A 19,385-nucleotide genomic window follows, 5' to 3' on the forward strand; every position below is an offset into this window, starting at 1 on the left:
ATGTAATTAAATAACTTCTAAGTCAGAACATAATACACAATAGCTATAATTATAAGTCATTTTTATCTCTTACATTTAATAATTGTGTGAGGAGGAATATACAATAACAATGGTAGAACAGAAAGTAATATGGAAAAAAACATCTTCCATATGGATCCTTCTTATATGCTCAATAAAACAGAATTGTTGATTTTCTAAGACTTTATAAACACAGTTCTGTATTGCCTGCGTGCAAGTCTTATTAACATTTTGTTACATATGTGTTTAAATCAACTATATCAAGACTATTCTCAGACACTTAAGTATATTATACATTAGCCTGCAATTTAATTTTCTTTTGGGGGACGGGGACCGGGGATTGAACTGAGGGAAACTCGACCACTGAGCCACATTTCCAGCCCTATTTTTTATTTTATTTAGAGACAGGGTCTCATTGAGTTGCTTAGCTCACAATCTTGTTATGAACTTGGAACTAAATTCTACATTATTTGGAGATAACTCTGGTATGCACATATCTAATAGAAATCACAGTTTGTCAGGATTATAGAGAAGAAGGCTAAGAAAACACAGGTGGGCAAAAGAGCTGAGGCCACCTACAACCTCCCACATTCTCCTCTCAGGCTATGCCATGTAAGCAGTACAGAGGGAAAGTTTCATGAAGACCATTTATACCCCACATTGAGTTCAAGTACCCTAATGAAGGAAGTAGCATTTTCCAACAGAGTAGTAATCCCAAGAGAGAAGAAGAATGCTGTCTGACTCTGATTTTATACACACACACACACACACACACACACACACACACACACACTTTCTAAAAAGTATTTACAGCTGTGAGTTACTTTTCTTTGCTTCCTGGAATAAGATCTTAGCCGATGACATGAATTTCTGAACCCGTTTAAAAGTTAGAACCTGCAAATGAAAACAAAGCTATTTCTGTAAAAGTCTAGCATTCTAAAGGAGTGAATTCTGCCCCAGCTGGATTAATGTATATGTGAAGATACTAACTTCAGGGCTGTGCTGAGGCCTTTTTCCATAGTCTAGATTCTGACTCAGCAGTTCCCAAGCAACTACAGGATGTGACAGGCAATGTGCTAAGCACTTTCACATGCTCAACTTCAAAGTCTGAACTCTCTCACATTGACATTTGTGCAGACCTTGAAATAATGTATTCCTGAGCATTTAAGTAGTACTGTTAAAAACTACTAGCATTCTTTATTTCCAATTATAACCTTACTATGTAATTTTCTCAATAATATTTTACCATATTATTAGAAACCATTTGATATTATGATTCTGATTTAACTAACTCTTTATTCCCCATACTTTCACGATCTACAGATTGAACATAGCCTCCCACCTTTTTTTTGTAGGGGGTACCTGGGTTGATTTCAGAGACACTCAATCACTGAGCCACATCCCCAGCCCTAATTTGTATTTTATTTAGAGACAGGATCTCACTGAGTTGCTTAGCACCTCATTTTTGCTGAGGCTAGCTTTAAACTTGAGATCCTCCTGCCTCACCCTCCCGAACTGCTGGGATAATGGGCGAGCACCACTGCATCCAGTTCCCAATTAGTTTTGAGAGCAGAAAAAAGCCATTGGAAGAAAGCTCATTGTCCCCTTGGAAATGATTGCATGGTGTATTATTAACATAAACATAGGAAAATTGCTTAACCTCTATGAGACTCCATCTCTTTTCTCAGTTGTAATGTGGGGATAAATATCTATAATACGAGTTTTCTTTAAGAATCACATAACATATATAAACTATAAAACAGTGTAAGTAAGGTGAGGTGAATCCAACTTTCTGTTACAAATAATCTTTACACGACAGCAAATTTGATTATGTTACTTCTCAAATTGAGAACCTTGGTTGATTGCCTATTGGTATAAAAAAAGTTGAAACTTTTTAACTTCCTAAACCCAGTGCAAGCTGCCTGCAACCTACTTTTCCACCCTCTTCATACAACTTCCATCCTATCTATCAACTCCTCATTCTGTTTTCAGAGAGTGTCCCTTGAACTACTGATGGTCTTTCAGATTTCAATTGGTTTACAAATACAGGTTCCTATACAGAAGGCCACCACATACCCTTCCACTTCTCCTGATGAATTCTCACTTAAAATTTCACAGCAAAATTCAAACACTACCTTTACTTCGAGTTTTCTCTAATTCTCCAGATTTACTTAATTGTTTCTTCCACTTTGCTTAAACAGCACTTTTATTTAACTTATTTGTAGCATCCTTTTTGTTCACATTTACTTTCACTGCCCCTGCATTTGAGCATGTTAATTCAGTAATTCCCAAGCTGGTACCATGGATTCTCTCAGTTGGCCAGAACCTGTCCTTCTCACAGTTGTTTCCCCACCACATTGATAAGTATACAATAAGTCAATAATAAATTAATGAGATCCAGGGAACAGCTTATAGAAATTAAGGTGGCTGTGACAGAAATAATAATGGCAAAGAAGAGAGTGATGTTGCAAAGAGAATACTATTTGCTGTTATGCATTCTGTTCTCACAAGTGGCACTGCTTCCTTCATACTCTGCCACCCAGAGGCCTGGCCCTATTATTTATCTAAAATCTTTGGTCCCAGTTCCAGTGATCTGTTCAGCCTATTGAAAGAATATTTCATTTGAAAATTAAGTGTCCCTCTACTTAACTTTATAAACACCACACTTATCTGTGTGACCTTTGTCTTTAGCTATAGGGCTTGACAACAAAATCCTGAATTTATCAAATGTAAGATGCTGCTAATTTTAAGATACATTATTACTCTATGTATGACTAGGGGAAAAAAGATTCCAATTACAATGACATTGATTGTGAGACCCATCCCAATTTCAGAGAAGAGGAAACACACATGCGCGCGCGCGCGCACACACACACACACACACACACTACATGCACTCTTAGCTATACATATGCATATATGTACTTTATATGACTATGTTGCAATATGGGTATTATAATTTACTAAGTGAAATATAAAGTACAGAATCAAGTTTGAAATAAAGCTTTTGATTTCTGCTGCTTCCTCTACATTATTGCAACAAAAGAAAGAAAAATATTTGCAAACTTCAAAGTGTTATACAGAATTTGACACAAAAGGCCACGGAGAGGACAGGTCTCTTGATGTGAAATCCAGATGGTAGCAATAGAATGCTAAATAGACAGGTGAATAATTCTCAGAAATTATGACAGAATAACCAAGGGACCATTCATTCATTAATATTAATTCAGCAATTGAAATGTGTCATGCATCATACCAACAATATTACTGTGAATAAAATCGGAATCCTTGTCCTTAGGAAACATACTGTCTTATGGTTCAGCCAGAGTTGATAAAATAATTACATATATCCAGGCATCATTACAACAGAGGTAGGTGATATGAAGGAAAGAACAAGATCTAGGAGCACCTATAGGAAAAACAAAAGCAGTCACACTGGAAGAGAACAAAGAACACATTTAGGCTGGGGCCTTTGGAACTGATATGTGGAATTAATGGAATGAGACGAGTGTGCTATTCCCAGTCTAGAGGAACAGCATATGAGATAAGCAAGAAACTAATCTTTCAGGATTAGAGGGAATGTCAGTGGGGAAGCACAGTGATGGAGGACTAGAGTAGACAACGCACTATCTAGAGCCTTGCAGGCAATAGGTAGGATGGGAGGGAAATAGGCATAGTGCAGAAGAGCAGGCAAAGCTTTAGAGAGGGATGCTAAAAACTTATGTTTGCTTAAGCTGTGGTGATGAGAGTGGAGATCAAAGAGAGATGGGCTCATGAGATATTTAGAGAGTAGAAAAGTCAACAATATGTTCTAATGAATTGGATATGGTTGTTCTGGGAGAGGAAGTAGCTAGGAAGTTTGTTGGTTAGCTGACTTGGTGCCGCTGGAAGGTGTCACTCGTCACTGGAAGAATTTTCTGTTTGGGAAGATGAGAAGATAAGATGAGAGTGTGAGGTGAATATAATAAATTCTGCCTGAGAAATACTGAGTCTGAGATGCTATAAGAGATCCAGGTGGAAATTTTTATCATGAAATTGGTAGGTGTGTCTAAAGCTCAAAGGGATGTCCAAGCCAACAAAGGGTCTAAGATTAAATGCTGTGCACTTCAGAATAATATGGGATGGGGTGAGATGATTGGGTGAAAAGGACCTTGGGATTCCCTTATTTCCTTAATTCAGTACCTGGTATAGTTGTTCTCAAGCTATAGGCTACCTCCTACTTTTAGAGCTACGAGAATCTTCTTTCCTACTTAACTGGAAAACTGTACTCATGATATCTCAAGTATAAACTCTGAATGTTTTTCAAGAAACACGATATTTTGGTTGTAATGAGCCAGTTTTATATTTTCATGTCTGCCAGGAGAAAAACATTTTAGGGGTGGTTCTGGCTAACCGAAATTAACTAAAGAAAATTCTTATAATTCCCATACAGCTTGAAGAGTTTGGGGATATAAATGAAACGTAATCTAGCTATAAGTGTGAGATTGCCTATATTATTGATTCTGAATCACTATAAGATTAAAACAAAATTATAATAAGTTACAGCACTTACATGCATTTTTAAAAAAATATTAATACTACCTTGATAAGGATAATCTTATGAGCTTCTGTTTTATATTCTATGAACATACCTACTATTCAGAAAATCTTTGCAGATTAGAAATTTATTAATATGCTTAAAACAGTATTTGGAACACAGTGAGTAAATTATTATTAATAAATATTTTAAAGTAAAGTTGTATCAATTTTGTGTTTACAGACAAAATATGCATACAGTACTCCATCTTGAGGAAATATTAAAAAATGGATATGAGCTCTGGAAAACTACTTATTCTGCTACACTTTTCTCTATTTTGGATGTTTCCATCTTTTGGACATGGCCAGAACATTAATAACTCTATGCTGCCCTCTAGTGGTAAACAAAGAATATAGTCCATTCAAAGTTTTGTTTTGATACTCTCAAATGATAATTCTAGAATAACAAACAAGAAAAAAGTACGTAGCATGGACATAATTTCTCAGTCTATAATCACTGAGAACAAACAAAGAGTCATTCTGCACCAAAACTATCAGTTTATTACTCTAATTCATATGCTTTTCAAGAACAAATTGATACTTGTCTTAAAAGTAAATTCCTATCACTTATTAGGCAGTTTGATCCATTACTGCATTATATCACGTATAGTCCAAGAAATACCAACACCTTCCACTCACCATTCCACCCCTCAGCTTTAAAACTACAGTTGTACTAAATATCTCCATTTTTTAGGAAAACAGTAATCATTTTTTTTGTTTTAATTACATTTAACATCTAATTATCTTCTTATTTGGTTAGTAATTTAAACTGAGTAGTAAAAATTTTTATCATTATACCATCTTGAACTTATTATATTAGAAAGTAGGTTTAGAAAATGTCTTATTATCCAAATATGCACAAACAACTGAAATCATAACTTTTTTTTTTGTCCCCCAAAAGCTCCTGCTTGAAACAATGCAAGAAATTTTAGAGGTGAAATAATTAGGTTATGAGAGTTTTACCTTTATCAGTGCATTAATCCCCTGATAGGGAGTAACTAGGTGGTAACTAAAAGCAGGTAGGATGTGACTGGAGGAGGTGGGTCACTGGTGGGTATGCTTTTAGAGTACATATTTTGTCCCTGGAGAGCAAAATGCTCTCTCTCTCCTCTTCCTGGTAGCCATGTCCTAAGCCACTTTCTTTCACCACACTCTCCCACAGTAATGTCCTGCCTCACCTCAGGCCTGGTGCAATGGAGTTGGCCATCTCTGGACTGAGATTTCTGAAACTGTGAGGCCCAAATAAATTTTTCCTCCTCTAAAATTGCTCATCAGGTCTTTTGGTCACAGCAGCAAACAGGCTGACTAAAACGTACCTATTTTGAAATTGAGTTTTTTTTAATAACAAAGAAAAAAAATCTAGTTGAGAAAATAAACTGCTTGCTATGTGTTTTTAGTGGGAGAGGGGATAAGGTAGGACTATATATTTAACCAAAACAAAAAGGATAATAATAGGATGAAAAAGAATAAGAACAAAATTAATAACAGACAATCCTTTTTCAGGCTATTTAGCTTGGTATTATCAGAATATTTTATTAAATTCTTTATATCCTATATCTCTCCAAAAAGAACTGGAGGCATTCTTAACAAGTTAAACACACACACACACACACACACACACACACACACACACACACATATAACCATATTAATAAAACAGAAATAGAAAATGAAATTCAAAATAAATGGCAATGAAAATATAATTAAAGAAGTTGCTGGTCTTTTGCTTCAAATTTGGGTCTGCACTTCCTAGAACCCAGAGCAAAAAGGAACTCATGGTATCACATATTTACTACATTGAAGAAAAGTAAGACTTTCCTCCATCAAGGGAAAGTAAGATGTTGAGAGAAAAACTTTCTGATTCATTTTAAAAGCCCATATTTTTTGTCTTAATTCTAAACCCAATTTCTCCTGGGGGCAACTAATGAGTTACATAATTAACAGATTCAATAAGAATTACTGCAAATTCAGAAAGGAATAGATTTGTTTGCTGTTATTGCTTATTTGTTTTGTTTGACTTTGCATTTAGGGGAGGATAGCGAATGTAATTCAAATTGAACAGATCTAACCTAACCCAAACTTAGAATGGCATCCAGATAACACGATTTCAAATAAAATTTCTCTTAACTCTACTTAAAAGTTGAATCGTAAGTAACTAAAAAAATATGTAACCTTTAGTTAGTCGAGTATGTCTATTATTTTTATATGTAAAGAACCTATTCATTTGTTAGGGTAAAGTTCCTGAGTTTAAGGTCTTTTCTTGGTTCCTTTTTATCTTTCAATGAATACATTCAATTTACACTAAAATTTTGCTGATAAAAGAGGAAAACAAACCTTACTACTGGCATGAGTGTATTTGTTATTTGTTTTTCAATGGGTTTTTTTTTTTTTTTTTTTTTTTTTGGTACCAAGGATTGAATTCAGGGGTGCTTACCTACTGAGTCACATCCCCAGCCCTTTTTACTATTTAGTTTGAGGCAGGGTCTCACTAAATTGCTGAGGCTGACTTCAAACTTGTGATCCTCCAGCCTTAGCCTCCTGAGTTGCTGGAATGAGAGCTATAAGCCATCACGCCCAGTTAATGGGGAGTATTTTTATTTTCATTTTTACCTTATAACAGTCTCCTCCAGGAATGATTTCTTGAACATAGACCAATGGACCTTCATTCCGGTTAATTCCTCCTAGGATCTTTAGACCAAGTCCTGTTTCCTTGGCAACTGTTATCATCTGAAAGGCAGGATCCCTAAGATAAAGTAAATTAGTACTCACAGGTTAGGCTAGAGATCTATACCTATATCTTCTTTCAATTACTTCTTAAATTCTTAGATCTAGACAACCAATATACTTAAAGCCTATTTTTAAAAAGTATGGTGACAGAAAAACAATCAAATTTTCTTACATTATTTTTAATTCTTTCTTCTAAAACAACCAAAAGCATAAAAGAATTTATGGTATAATACTTATTTATTGGGGGAAAACAAAGAAAATACCTTAAACATATTATTTAAGTAAATTTAGGGATTTATTAAGAGTGACTGAAGAGATTTGTTTTCAGTTGATTATTGGACTACACTGAAGGAATTGAAAACTAAATATTTTAATGAACTCAGTAAGTAATTTTATTTTATTTTTTTTTAAAGAGAGAGGTGAGAGAGAGAGAGAGAGAGAGAGAGAGAGAGAGAGACAGAGAGAATTTTTTTTTAATATTTATTTTCTTTAATTTTTGGCGGACACAACATCTTTGTTTGTATGTGGTGCTGAGGATCGAACCCGGGCCACACGCATGCCAGGCAAGCGCGCTACCGCTTGAGCCACATCCCCAGCCCTCAGTAAGTAATTTTAAAAAACATATTTATGGACATTTAAAGCAAAATAATTATCATTTTCATTTGAATCTCAAAAAACATTTTATTTTTTTAATTTAGGAAGAGTATTTTCCTGTTATGAAGTACTTATTCCTGCCATTAGAAAAGAAGGAACTGTCAGAGAATTCTGCAAAAGGTATATCACCAAGAGGTGTTCCCGAACACTCCAGTCAGCAGAGTATTTTACTGTTTGAATAACTTGAACAAAGTCTGAAATAAAGCTTAGGGCTGCTGCGTATTATGTTCTGGGTAATATGCTTATGCATATATAATAATGCCATCCAATTTAATATTAACACAAACTGTAAGATTCTTACTCTCACTTTCCTAAAATACCCAAAATTCAGATAGGTAAGTTGGTGACCCAGGTCACAAAGAGAGCTGTAATATAAGCTCAGAGACAAGGGTGCTATGAGTTGTATAAGTCTTTGTTGAATACGGGACTTCTAGCTATCTTCAGACATATCAAATAAGGTCAACCTTGGGGAAAGAAAAAAAAAGAGTTACTTTAGGGGATGGGGTGTAGCTCAGTAGAGCACGTGCTTATCATGTGTGATGCCCTAAGTTCAATTCCTAGCCCAAAAAGGGATAGGGAAGAAGATGTTACTTCATATCTTACATATGATTATAGTTCTTAGAAAAAGCTTTCTTAGCTTCTGCCACAGAAATTCTAAGTGTGCCTTTAAGAAAACCGCTATATTCAAAAGTTACATAATAATGAAAAATAGAAAAGAAATTTTAAAAACTTACAAAATCTCCTGTTATTGAATATTTTGTTCCCTATCTGTACATCCTTTAGGATTGCATTATGCTGAATTCAGTGCTTGTGTTAGAAAGCCTATCTAGTTACTAGGGTAATAGGCAATTAGCTAGGAAAAAAGACAGAAGGCAGAGAGGACTGGGTCTAAAATATTCCACTAACATGAATTCCAGCCCATTCTTCATGGGATATTAGGTTGCAAAAGCATAAACGAATGAAGCCTAGAAATGGGAGAGATAGCAGAGAGAAAGGGAACTAAGGTACCTCATTAGCAAACCTAAATGTGAATTTCCTTCAATAAGGTTATATACGGCATCCAGCATATATTATTATTTCAGTAAAAAAAAAAAACCTTCTTTTTCTCATCCCAACAGATTATGCACTATTAACAAAGCAGTATGTTTACTTCTAATCTTCTTTCTACAAATCTATCTATATTTTTTCTTTCTGAATTAACATTGCTCTATATAAACAGTTATAGGTCTTGTTTTTCCCCCCAGAATTATTATATTCAATTATATACTCAATTATTATATTCAATCTCCATTTTCTAAAGATTTTCTAAACATAAACTTCAATGATAGCATAAAACTTTATCACATGACTAGGATCTTAAAATTACCCTTTTAAGAATTTAGATTACTTATTTTTTTTAATTTTAAAAGCTGTTCAGCTGATCAACCATTAGCAGTAATAAGAGAATTACAAGTTAAAACTAAGAAGAGGTACTATTCTTTACTTATCAGATCAACAAATACTTAAAATCTGAACAACATCCTCTGATCACAAAGCTATAGGAAAAGAGGTACATTTATTCATTCATTCATTCATTCATTCATTTTAGTATTGAGGATTGAACCCTGAGGCACTTAATCACTGAGCTACATCTCCAGCCCTTTTTTATATTTTACTTTGAGACAGGCTCTAAGTTGCTTAGGTCCTCACTAAATTGCTGAGACTGGCCTTGAATCTGTGATCCTCCTGCCTCAGCCTCCCAAGCCACTAGGATTACAGGTATGCGTTACTGAACCTGGTAAAGAGGCACTTTTATACATTGGTACAACCTCAAAAACTCAAATTTAGTAACCCCTCCAAAAACATTACCCTCTAATCTAGCAATCCCATTCTCAAAGAGATTCTTGGAAAAAGTCCAATGATTCTTCATTTTAGCATAACTTGTGCTTACCAAAAATTGCAAACAATCCAATTATCCATCAAGAAGTTAGTGGCTGAACAAATTACAGTACATACACAGGAAGAGACTATTATGCAATTTTGACAAGGAACAAGAATGATCTTTATAAACTGATTTGCAGTGATCATCAGGAAATAATTTTAAGACAAAAGGGCAAGATTGAAAGAGTATATATATAACATACTTTTAGTTTAGAATATTTTGGAGAGTAGAATCCAAATATATACAATTATGTCTATATATTATGTCTATAATATTTGTGTATTTATATATGCATTCATTTATTTATACAAAAATAACACTGAAAAAAAAGAATAAAAAGTTATCTATAGGATGATTAAGGACATAGAGGGAAGGATAAGAATAAGAGCCAGACTTTTCCAATTAAACATTGTCAATATATTTATATGTTAGCAAAATGGCCACTAATTTTTTCTATCCCTGGTTGCATGCCTCTTGACATTGTGACTTTACTGCTCCTTTATATTAAAAGTAAGGTCTATATCTGTTCTCCTTGAAGGAGCCATTCTGCACACCATGAGAAGGAGGCCATTCTACATATCTGGTATAGACCAGACCTTCTCAGCAAATCTACAGAATTGTAAGAACAAATGAATTCTTATTGTTTTAAGGTGCTTTGGAATGGTTAGTTAGCCAAAGCTAATCTTATACTATGTAATTTTTACACTGAATTATAAAATCTTTTAGATATTTAAAAAAAATCAAATGAAAATTTTAAAAAGTCTAATTTCTACAGGCCATTTTAAAGAGAATGAAGAATTTGTCCCACACATCGATGTACACTGTGTTATGGTTTAGAAGTGTCCCCCAAAGACCCATGTGTTCAGAGGTGTGGTTGCCAGCCTATAGTGCTACTGGGAGGTAGTGGGCTCTTAGGAGATGAAGTCTTGTTGGAGGCAGTTAGGTCACCGGGGCGTGGCCTTGAAGGAGCTATTAGGATCTGCGTGTTTTCCTGTCTCTCTGTCTCCTGGCCACCATGAGGTAGAAAGAACTCCTCCTATATGTGCTCCTGCATCATGTACCATGCTGCTACAGGCTCAAAGTGCCAACACCAAGTGATCATGAACTGAAATTTGTGAAACCATGAACCAAAAAAATCTTTCCTCCTTATAAGTTGATTAACTCAAGTATTTTTGTCACAGATTTGGGAAGCTGACTAACACACACTGAAATACTGGTAATTCAATGTATTACTTTACTCATTACTCATCACTGCTGTCCTAGACCACATGAGAGAGGTAGGTATAAAAACTTTCAAGAAATGTTCATTAATAGTCTATATATTTCAAACTTCAATATTTTTTAAAACACATTGAATTTGATTTAAATTACTTTTCAAGTAGACCAGATGATGCTGTAGCAGATGTGTTTTTATTCATGCTTTCACCACAGGTGCCTTGGATTTAACAGCTGTATAAATGAAGAATTTGGTGAAGGGTCTACAAATTCTTCTTTTCCTAAAACTGAAACAGTAGAAAATGAATAGATATTAAAATAGTCAAATTTGACTCCAACTTTGTATATTATTTACATAAACAATATATGCTCATATACAGATGTTTTATATATTTTATGTACTTTGAGCTATAGCATTTTAGTCATTGATGATAACATCTTTTTTTTTTTTTTAGAGAGAGTGAGAGAGGAGAGAGAGAGAGAGAGAGAGAGAGAGAGAGAGAGAGAGAGAGAATTTTTAATATTTATTTTTTAGTTCTTGGCAGACACAACATCTTTGTTTATATGTGGTGCTGAGGATTGAACCTGGGCCGCACGCATGCCAGGCGAGCGAGCTACCACTTGAGCCACATCCCCAGCCCAGTGATAACATCTTAAAGGTAATGATAGCTCTCTAGATAGATTGCCCTATATCTACATCATTATGAATAACTATATCTATATAAAATCTGAATTCTCTGGCAAAAGTGAAGAATGCAGCAAAGCTTTAGGTAGTAACTATTATAATTTCCACCACTGATATGCTTAAAAAATCACACAATAATAAAAGATTGAGGAAAATGTCTCTTGTGAGCACAAGACTATGATGTTCATAGTTAGAAAAATAATTATACAACACACTTGAAGAAAACAGAAATTCTTATCATCTCACCAACTCTCTTGAGGGATTTCCTGCAGATCTTTTATTACTCTGACTCATATTACTCCATGATCTTCTTAAACACTTCCCTATGAAAAGAAAAAAATTATAGTCTCATATAGCTCCACTGTGAAAATTACAGAGAATAGTACAATTTCATTTAATTAAAACAAACTGAATTTGAACAGAGGTTTATTACCTTTGCATAAGACATGAATGAAGAAAAGGAACTTGCTCGCTAACATTATGAATTTTTACTTTTTTTAACCTCTTCAATACATATTAGTTGGCTCTTGGGAGGGAAAGTAGAGACATCATTTTTAACTAAATATCAGTTTTCTAAAAATTTAACTTTATTAATGTATTTATAACAAACAGAAGATACTTACAGTTGAAAAACACTTTAGGCTCATTTAGCATAACTCTCTTATTGAAGCAAGCAGTAGCTAGATTCAGAGATTGTGTTTTTTCCCCACACCAATAAGACATAGTGATTTTTACCCCCCAGCAAGAACTTGGGCTTTAGAGATTCTATCTAGTATGAATCTTGAGATTCAATAGACCTTGGTTCCATTTTGTGCTTTTGGCGTTTCTTCAAGCCTCAATTTTCATAGGCACAGTAGGTACCTTAGTGATGGTTTCACCGATGGATACATGTGTGGAAACTTGCCAAATTCTCCTTAAACATTGGATATTTATTGTAAACCAATTAAGAGGTAAAGAACTCAAATCAAGGGTTCATCCTATCTCTTTTCTAATCATTGTATGCAGAAGAAATTATAGATTCTTCTATAAATAAATTGAACATACCTTGAACAAAAGCTAACTACCTTTTAGGAGCTTAGCACAGTTACTCACTGGTCTGGGAGTTCAAAGCATACTTAACTATCACAGCCCCTACAGTGGCAAGCAAAGGAACAGCAGAAGTATATCAAGCAGCAAGAGAAAGGAAGACACCAAGCAACAACACTGTCAGCAGCAAAGTCAACAGCCACGAAGCAAGAAAGTTACGCAGTACTACCCCATGAGGAAAAGAGAGGTGTCTTGAAGAGCTTAAAATCCTAGGGATGTGGCCAGTACTGACTCAGAGAGAAGAGCTACTCAGTTGTCCAAAGCACTGAAATAACTTGGGGTGGGGTGTAGGGGGTATTTTCATGAGAATAGCAGGGAAAACTTTAGGGTACAAGAAGGGAGTAAGGGAGAGGGAGGAGGAGAGAGAGCAAGGGAGGTACTGAGGAATAAAATTGATCAAATTATGTGCAAGAATGAATATGCCTTGGGCTGGGGATGTGGCTCAAGCGGTAGCGCGCTCGCCTGGCATGCGTGCGGCCCGGGTTCGATCCTCAGCACCACATACCAACAAAGACGTTGTGTCCGCCGAGAACTAAAAAATAAATATTAAAAATTCTCTCTCTCACTCTCTCTCCTCTCTCACTCTCTCTTTAAAAAAAAAAAAAAAGAATGAATATGCCACAGTGAAACTCACTATTCTATAAAATTATTATGCACCAATTAAACAAAAAGACTGACAAAGTCAGCCATGAAAGAGAATTCAATTTTGTTGTTGTTGTTATTGCACATGGATACAATGCCTTTATTTTGTTTATTTATTTTTATGTGGTGCTGAGGTTTGAACCAGTGCCTCACACATGCTAGGCAAGCACTCTACCACTGAGCCATAACCCCAGCCCAGAAGAGAACTCAATTCTAAAAGTAAGTTTATTATAGATTGTTTTAATCTACACTATGCATGGAGCAGATTCTCAAACCTCAGGGGAGGAAGTGTTGATATAATAAGAAATAGTAACCACCATTTATTGTCACTGTGTGTCAACACACTACACTAAGTATTCCAAATACAAGCATCTTAATATCACAGAGAATGTACTACAACTAAGTGAAAAAAGTTCAAATGGCAGTACTGCTATGTGCTAATCATGTGGCCTTAGAATTACCCAGCCTCTTGGTAACACCATAGGTAACATCATATTAAGGTAGGAATAGTATCACCCGCTCAAAGGGAGATGTAAAAAAAAAAAAAAAATTATGAGCAGTTATCTTCACTGGTATCAAATGACCAAGATCCCCATCTAATGGTGATTTGTCTCAGCAGAACACAGAGTTCTCAGCGTCCCTTGAAACATAGCCAAGTCCAATGGACATATCAACTCTAACTCTCTACAATGCATTCCACAAAATGCTACAAATAATTAGATGTTTAAAATATTTCTATTTAAAGTGTTAGTATAACAGTTATGTGTTTAAATTGCTGCATTCACTTCACATGCCTGGCCATAACTATGGACTGCAGATGAGATGGAAAGCAGAGTCTACCCTGAAGACATTACTAAAACCCTGTTGATGGAGGGCCTTGCAAGAATAGGTAGGAAAGAGGCAAACAAGAGAGAAGGGATAGGCATTTTATGACACATTTAGTAATGTTACACACACAGTCACACACACAGATGTGCACATATCCCACAAGCAAACATTATTAAAGAATGACTAAAGAGTAAATTCTTATTCCTTTACTTAAAAATATGCAAACTGTTTATCAAGTTTGGTGAGTCATAATAGGGGGAAAAGTTTAGGTCAGCAAAATCAACAGAAAACTTAGCTTTACTTCAGTGTATAAATCTTTCCCCCTACAATCTTATCAAACCAGTTTTTATCCCATTTAATTAGAAATGTCATCAGAGGAAGAATCTGTACATTACACATATGGTGTTTGAGTAAGACTTGATAATTGATATTTGCAAAGACATGCTAGTCAATAATTTCTAAAACTAGTTCTTAGATGAAAAACAGACAATATAAAAGAGAAAGGAATAAAAATATCTTCTGCCAGAAATTACAGTAAATATTAACTTGATGAAATTACTGAAATGCCATAAAACTGAAATTGCCACCATTCAGGATTGTACTAATATACTGTTCCATAAATACTCTTGTCTGTTAGATTCTGAATTTTCACCAACATAATGTTCTACATATTTTTTGGATTTTTTGCCAGTCTTCTTCATGAAAATGGTATCTTAAGGTGACCTGAGTAAAGCTAAGCTTCTTTTCTCCTTTATGCTTTAAGAACCATTTAATATCTCCTTTCATGTGAACTATCTAGCATTTTGCCAATTTTTCTATTCACTGGTAATTTTTTTTGAGTTCAGTTTCTTAAATTCCAGGAAGATTTCTCCTCTATCCTTCTCTCTTGTTTGCCACGTTTTGATGTTATTTTTAAGTCTTCTTATCCAAGAACTTGGTATGTCTTTCCATGTCTTTGTTCAAATATTCTGTGACCTTCTATAGAGTTTTAAAGTTATCTTCACATCCATCTTGTACATTTCTAAGTTAATTCCTAGATATTTTCTCTTTTTTGTTGTTAATTTAATGCCTTTTAAAATACACTAATTTGTAAATGACAAAAGCTATTTTTGTAAAGCTTTAGGTACAGTATCTTCTAGAAAATAATTTCCTTTCCATTCGAAATTCTACAATGTGATTAAATGTTTTCATTTTTTAATGTTGTTAATAAACTAGAAAAAGAAAAGACAGGCACTATTCATGTTAGATTTTCATTGTAAACCGTGAGTCTACATTATATTAATTTATAACCAAGTACATCTTAACACCTCAACACAGTCTTTATCATAAACTAAATTTATTCAGCTTTCATTGCAAAGATTAAAACAATTCATCTTCAATAGGCTCATAAGAGCTTTGTAAGCAAGAACATTCCCATCCTTCCTTGACAAAGTACTTTCATATATACTTCAAAGTATGCCACAAGCTGTGAGGTCAAGGAGTTCTGATGTCTTTTAATAGTCTGTCTCTACAAAGATTACAAGAGGAAAGGAAAGAACATGGTGTGATACCAGTCATGGAGAAATTTGCTGGTTTAATATGAAGCCTATTCTCTTCATAATAATAATAACAATAACATAATAACTTTAATTGGACACAGAGGTACATGCCTACTATTCCAGCTACTCTGGAGGCCAAGACAGGAGGACTATAAATTTGAGGCTGGCCTAGGCAATTTAGCAAGACTATGTCTCAAAATTAAATTAAAACAAGGGCTGGGCATGTAGGTCAGAAATAGTTCTATTCTTGAAGCTCATAAGAAAATGCTTGCTAAGAAGTTTTTGGCCATTTAGAGGTCTCTGAAGATCCGCCAGACTATCTGATCAACTGGTTGGAAATCTTTAGTTGATACTGCATGTGAGGGCTTATGCTTATATTGTTAGGGAACAAAAGGAAAGGAAGGAGCTCAAGGAAGCCTCTTAGGAGAGAGCACGGTTACCTTGTCCAAGGAATAGAGGAGAGATTGTTTTTTAAGGTTTACACATTATAGAAAGTAACCTGCCTCCAGCTTGACTTTATGTTCAAACAGAAAGATATGGTTAAGGTCAGAAGTGCCCAAGGAAGGCAGGTGAATATGGCTTGTCAATTATCCCTTGAAAATGAAAATTTGGCACACTTAATAATTATGAAAAATAAAAAAGAGGGTTAGAACAAATGATAAAACAAAAGCATTTTAAATAGTAGTGGTGATAAATCCAAATCTAGAACATGTGTATAAAAGGAAAGATATTTTCTTAAAGGTAAGTATTTTTTTAAATACTTATTTTTTACTTGTAGTTGGATACAATATCTTTATTTCACTTATTTATTGTTATGTGGTGCTGAGGATCGAACCCAGGGTCTAGCATGTGCGAGGCAAATGCTCTACGGCTGAGCCACAACCTAGCTCAAAGGTAAGTAATTTTTAATACCCTATGGGTCGGCAAGGGGTGACTGAACAAATATATGAAAATATTTGTCAGTACATCAATATCATCATAGAATAGTTAGTAATTATAACATATTTGTCTTTCTTTTTTGATATGTAGCATTTAAAATTAGCTCTTTCCAGTTATGTTATGTCTTCTTTATATCATTTTCTTTTTTCCTCCATTTGCTAAGATATTGACAAATTTTACATTTTGTAAAAGATGTAAAGGTGTTTCCCACACAAAACTGGAAATACCCTTAAACAATTTCTTATAATTACTCCTATGTATGCAAATTGATAAGCAGTAAAAATAAATAAACCACACCTTTCTTCTGCTATAATTTAAGAAAGACTCAAAGCACAGAAAGTCATAGTACAAGAGGCATTTAACTTTCTTTTCTTCTGAAATTAGCCATTTATAGTCTGTTCAAAAAGAAAAACTGGGAATTTTTCCTGCCACTGATTATGTATTTGGAAGTGCACTGCAGCCAAAGATGTTACTCTAGAGGTCTGAGTTCCATTTCTGCTGATCCCTACCCATGTGGCTTTAAGCAGTCAATTATCCTGCCCCCACTCCCAGATTCTCCGTATATAGAATGACAAAATTATTCATAAAATGATCCATAAAACTTCTTTTTGGCTCTGTGAAAATAAAAAACATTCATAACAGGAGAATTTTTGAAATGTACATGCACTCAATGGTCAGGCTGATCCTTGCCTAGGATATGGTAGCTTACAGTTAGGTCATATGGGTAAGAATACACCAAAGGGGGGAAAAATACTAGTGTAATGATGTTTTATATTAAAATCATTTCAAGAGAGGAGGAGGGCATGATGATGCTAGCTACTTAATAAATAATCTGTACAGATTCTGTGACTAGACTGGCAAGACAGAAATGCCTGCTATATATTGATTCACTGAAGCTAATATTAAAAATGTCAATATTTTTGTTGTAAAATTGATCTTCAATTCAGTATTATACTGGAAGAGACATAAAAATAACAGCATTTAGAAGCAGTGGCAACTTGTATACTTTATCACAGCAAAGATTCTTCCAGATAAAATATCAGCTGTGCACACAGCGCTAGGGTTGCTTAACACTGGCAAAATCAGGAATGGGCTAAACTTTAGTTAAATGATCTTTTTTAAATGAGATGAAAGTTCCAAAAGATTAGACAGAGTTATTTTACTGTCTCCTTTATTCTGTATCCAAAGGAAATATTTCCTTTGCTAGTTCCTTTCCTTTTCTTTTTTCCTAGAATTGAAGCAGTTCTGGAATCTTGAGGATGGACACCTACAAATCCGCTTGTACACACAACCCAGCCTTGTGGGTAATACTGGAAAACTCATCCTAAGAAGGAGTTTTCAGGTCTTCAAGTATGAGATCTTCATCAGCATAATAGCTTACTACTCTTGGAAGTTTCCTTAGACTACCTGATTGCTTCTGAATGCATGTTTTTATACATGCATTTATCCACCAAACTTTTATTTACCACAATTACATACAGGCATTATACATTAAGTTATTTTATTGTTGTTGTTGCTGTTTGGTACCAGTGATTGAACCTAGGAGTGCTTTACCACTGAGCTATATCCCCAGGCATTTTCAGCTTTTATTTGGAGACAGGGTCTTGCTAAGTTACTAAGGGTCTGGCTAAGTTGCTGAGACTGGTCTCAACTTGCCATATCCTGCCTTTGCCTCTCTAGTCACTGAGATTACAGGAGTGTGCTACCATACCTTGATCTTGATATTAAATCCGTGTGATAATATGGTGAACAAATCAAAATCCCTGCTCTTATGGCATTTGCATTCTAGTGGTAGGAGAAAATCGATTAAAAAAAGAAACAATGAAATGAACTAGATTTCAGATACTGAAAAGTAATATCAAATGTGACCAGGTAGAGGAGGGCAAATTTAAACTGGGTGTTCATTCTATCTAAAACTCAAACAATAAGTCAGCTATGACTGAAGAACAAAGCATTCCAGGCAGTCAAAAGGTCTCACAGCAGCAAAACAAACTTAGGTATTTATAGAACCCAAGGATGTGTAGCTGGAGCATGGTGCATGGGAAGAGAGTGGTAGGGATGATGCTGGAGAAGTAGGCAGGGTTTGGATTATCTAGTCTTATTGGCCAAGGTACAGTTTGGCTTTTGCTTATTCTTATTCCTGAATTTGGGCTCTAGTTTTCTGCCTTTGTCTTTAACCTTTCTTATTACAATAGGTAGACTATGATTTCGCCTGAATCATGTCAGAATGTCTTTCAGTCCACGTGGAATGTAACACTGTGTGCCTGCTTGTGTGTGTCTTGACCAGGACCAGTTATATAAACTGCAAAGCCTAATACAAAAAAAAAAAAAAAAAAAATGCAAGGCCTCATGTTAAGCAATTATTAAGAATTTCAAGACAGTGGTAGCAAAGAGTTAAACCAAGTACAAGAGCCCATCTAAGTCCTTTTAAGAGCAGGATCCTGTGTGATTACAAAAGTCTCATATCCAAGAAGGTAACCTTGGTCTTGATAAATGTTTTGTGACTAAATGGATACCTTTTATTAATGATTTCGATTTCCATTTCACATTATCTGTT

The 19,385-nt window shown here is 34.8% G+C and overlaps 1 protein-coding gene across 5 annotated transcripts in view; it reads right to left on the reverse strand.

Moving 5' to 3' along the window:
• STXBP4 (syntaxin binding protein 4) overlaps positions 1–19,385 on the reverse strand; it is a 163,927-nt gene that overhangs the window by 137,451 nt on the left and 7,091 nt on the right. For 2 of the 5 annotated variants that reach the window (XM_081272631.1, XM_081272632.1), the window contains exons 2-4: positions 12,042–12,118; positions 11,267–11,397; positions 7,204–7,336 (exon numbers count right to left, since the gene is read on the reverse strand). In XM_081272631.1, the coding sequence (XP_081128757.1) occupies positions 7,204–7,336; positions 11,267–11,313 (180 nt within the window). In that variant the 5' untranslated portion in view covers positions 11,314–11,397; positions 12,042–12,118. Of the gene's footprint in view, positions 1–7,203; positions 7,337–11,266; positions 11,398–12,041; positions 12,119–19,385 lie in introns of those variants that run through there. The other 3 variants (XM_081272633.1, XM_081272635.1, XM_081272634.1) reach the window with 3 other exon arrangements.

The sequence above is a fragment of the Spermophilus citellus genome (assembly GCF_964194105.1).
Source record: "Spermophilus citellus genome assembly, chromosome: 17".
NCBI lineage: Eukaryota > Metazoa > Chordata > Mammalia > Rodentia > Sciuridae > Spermophilus > Spermophilus citellus.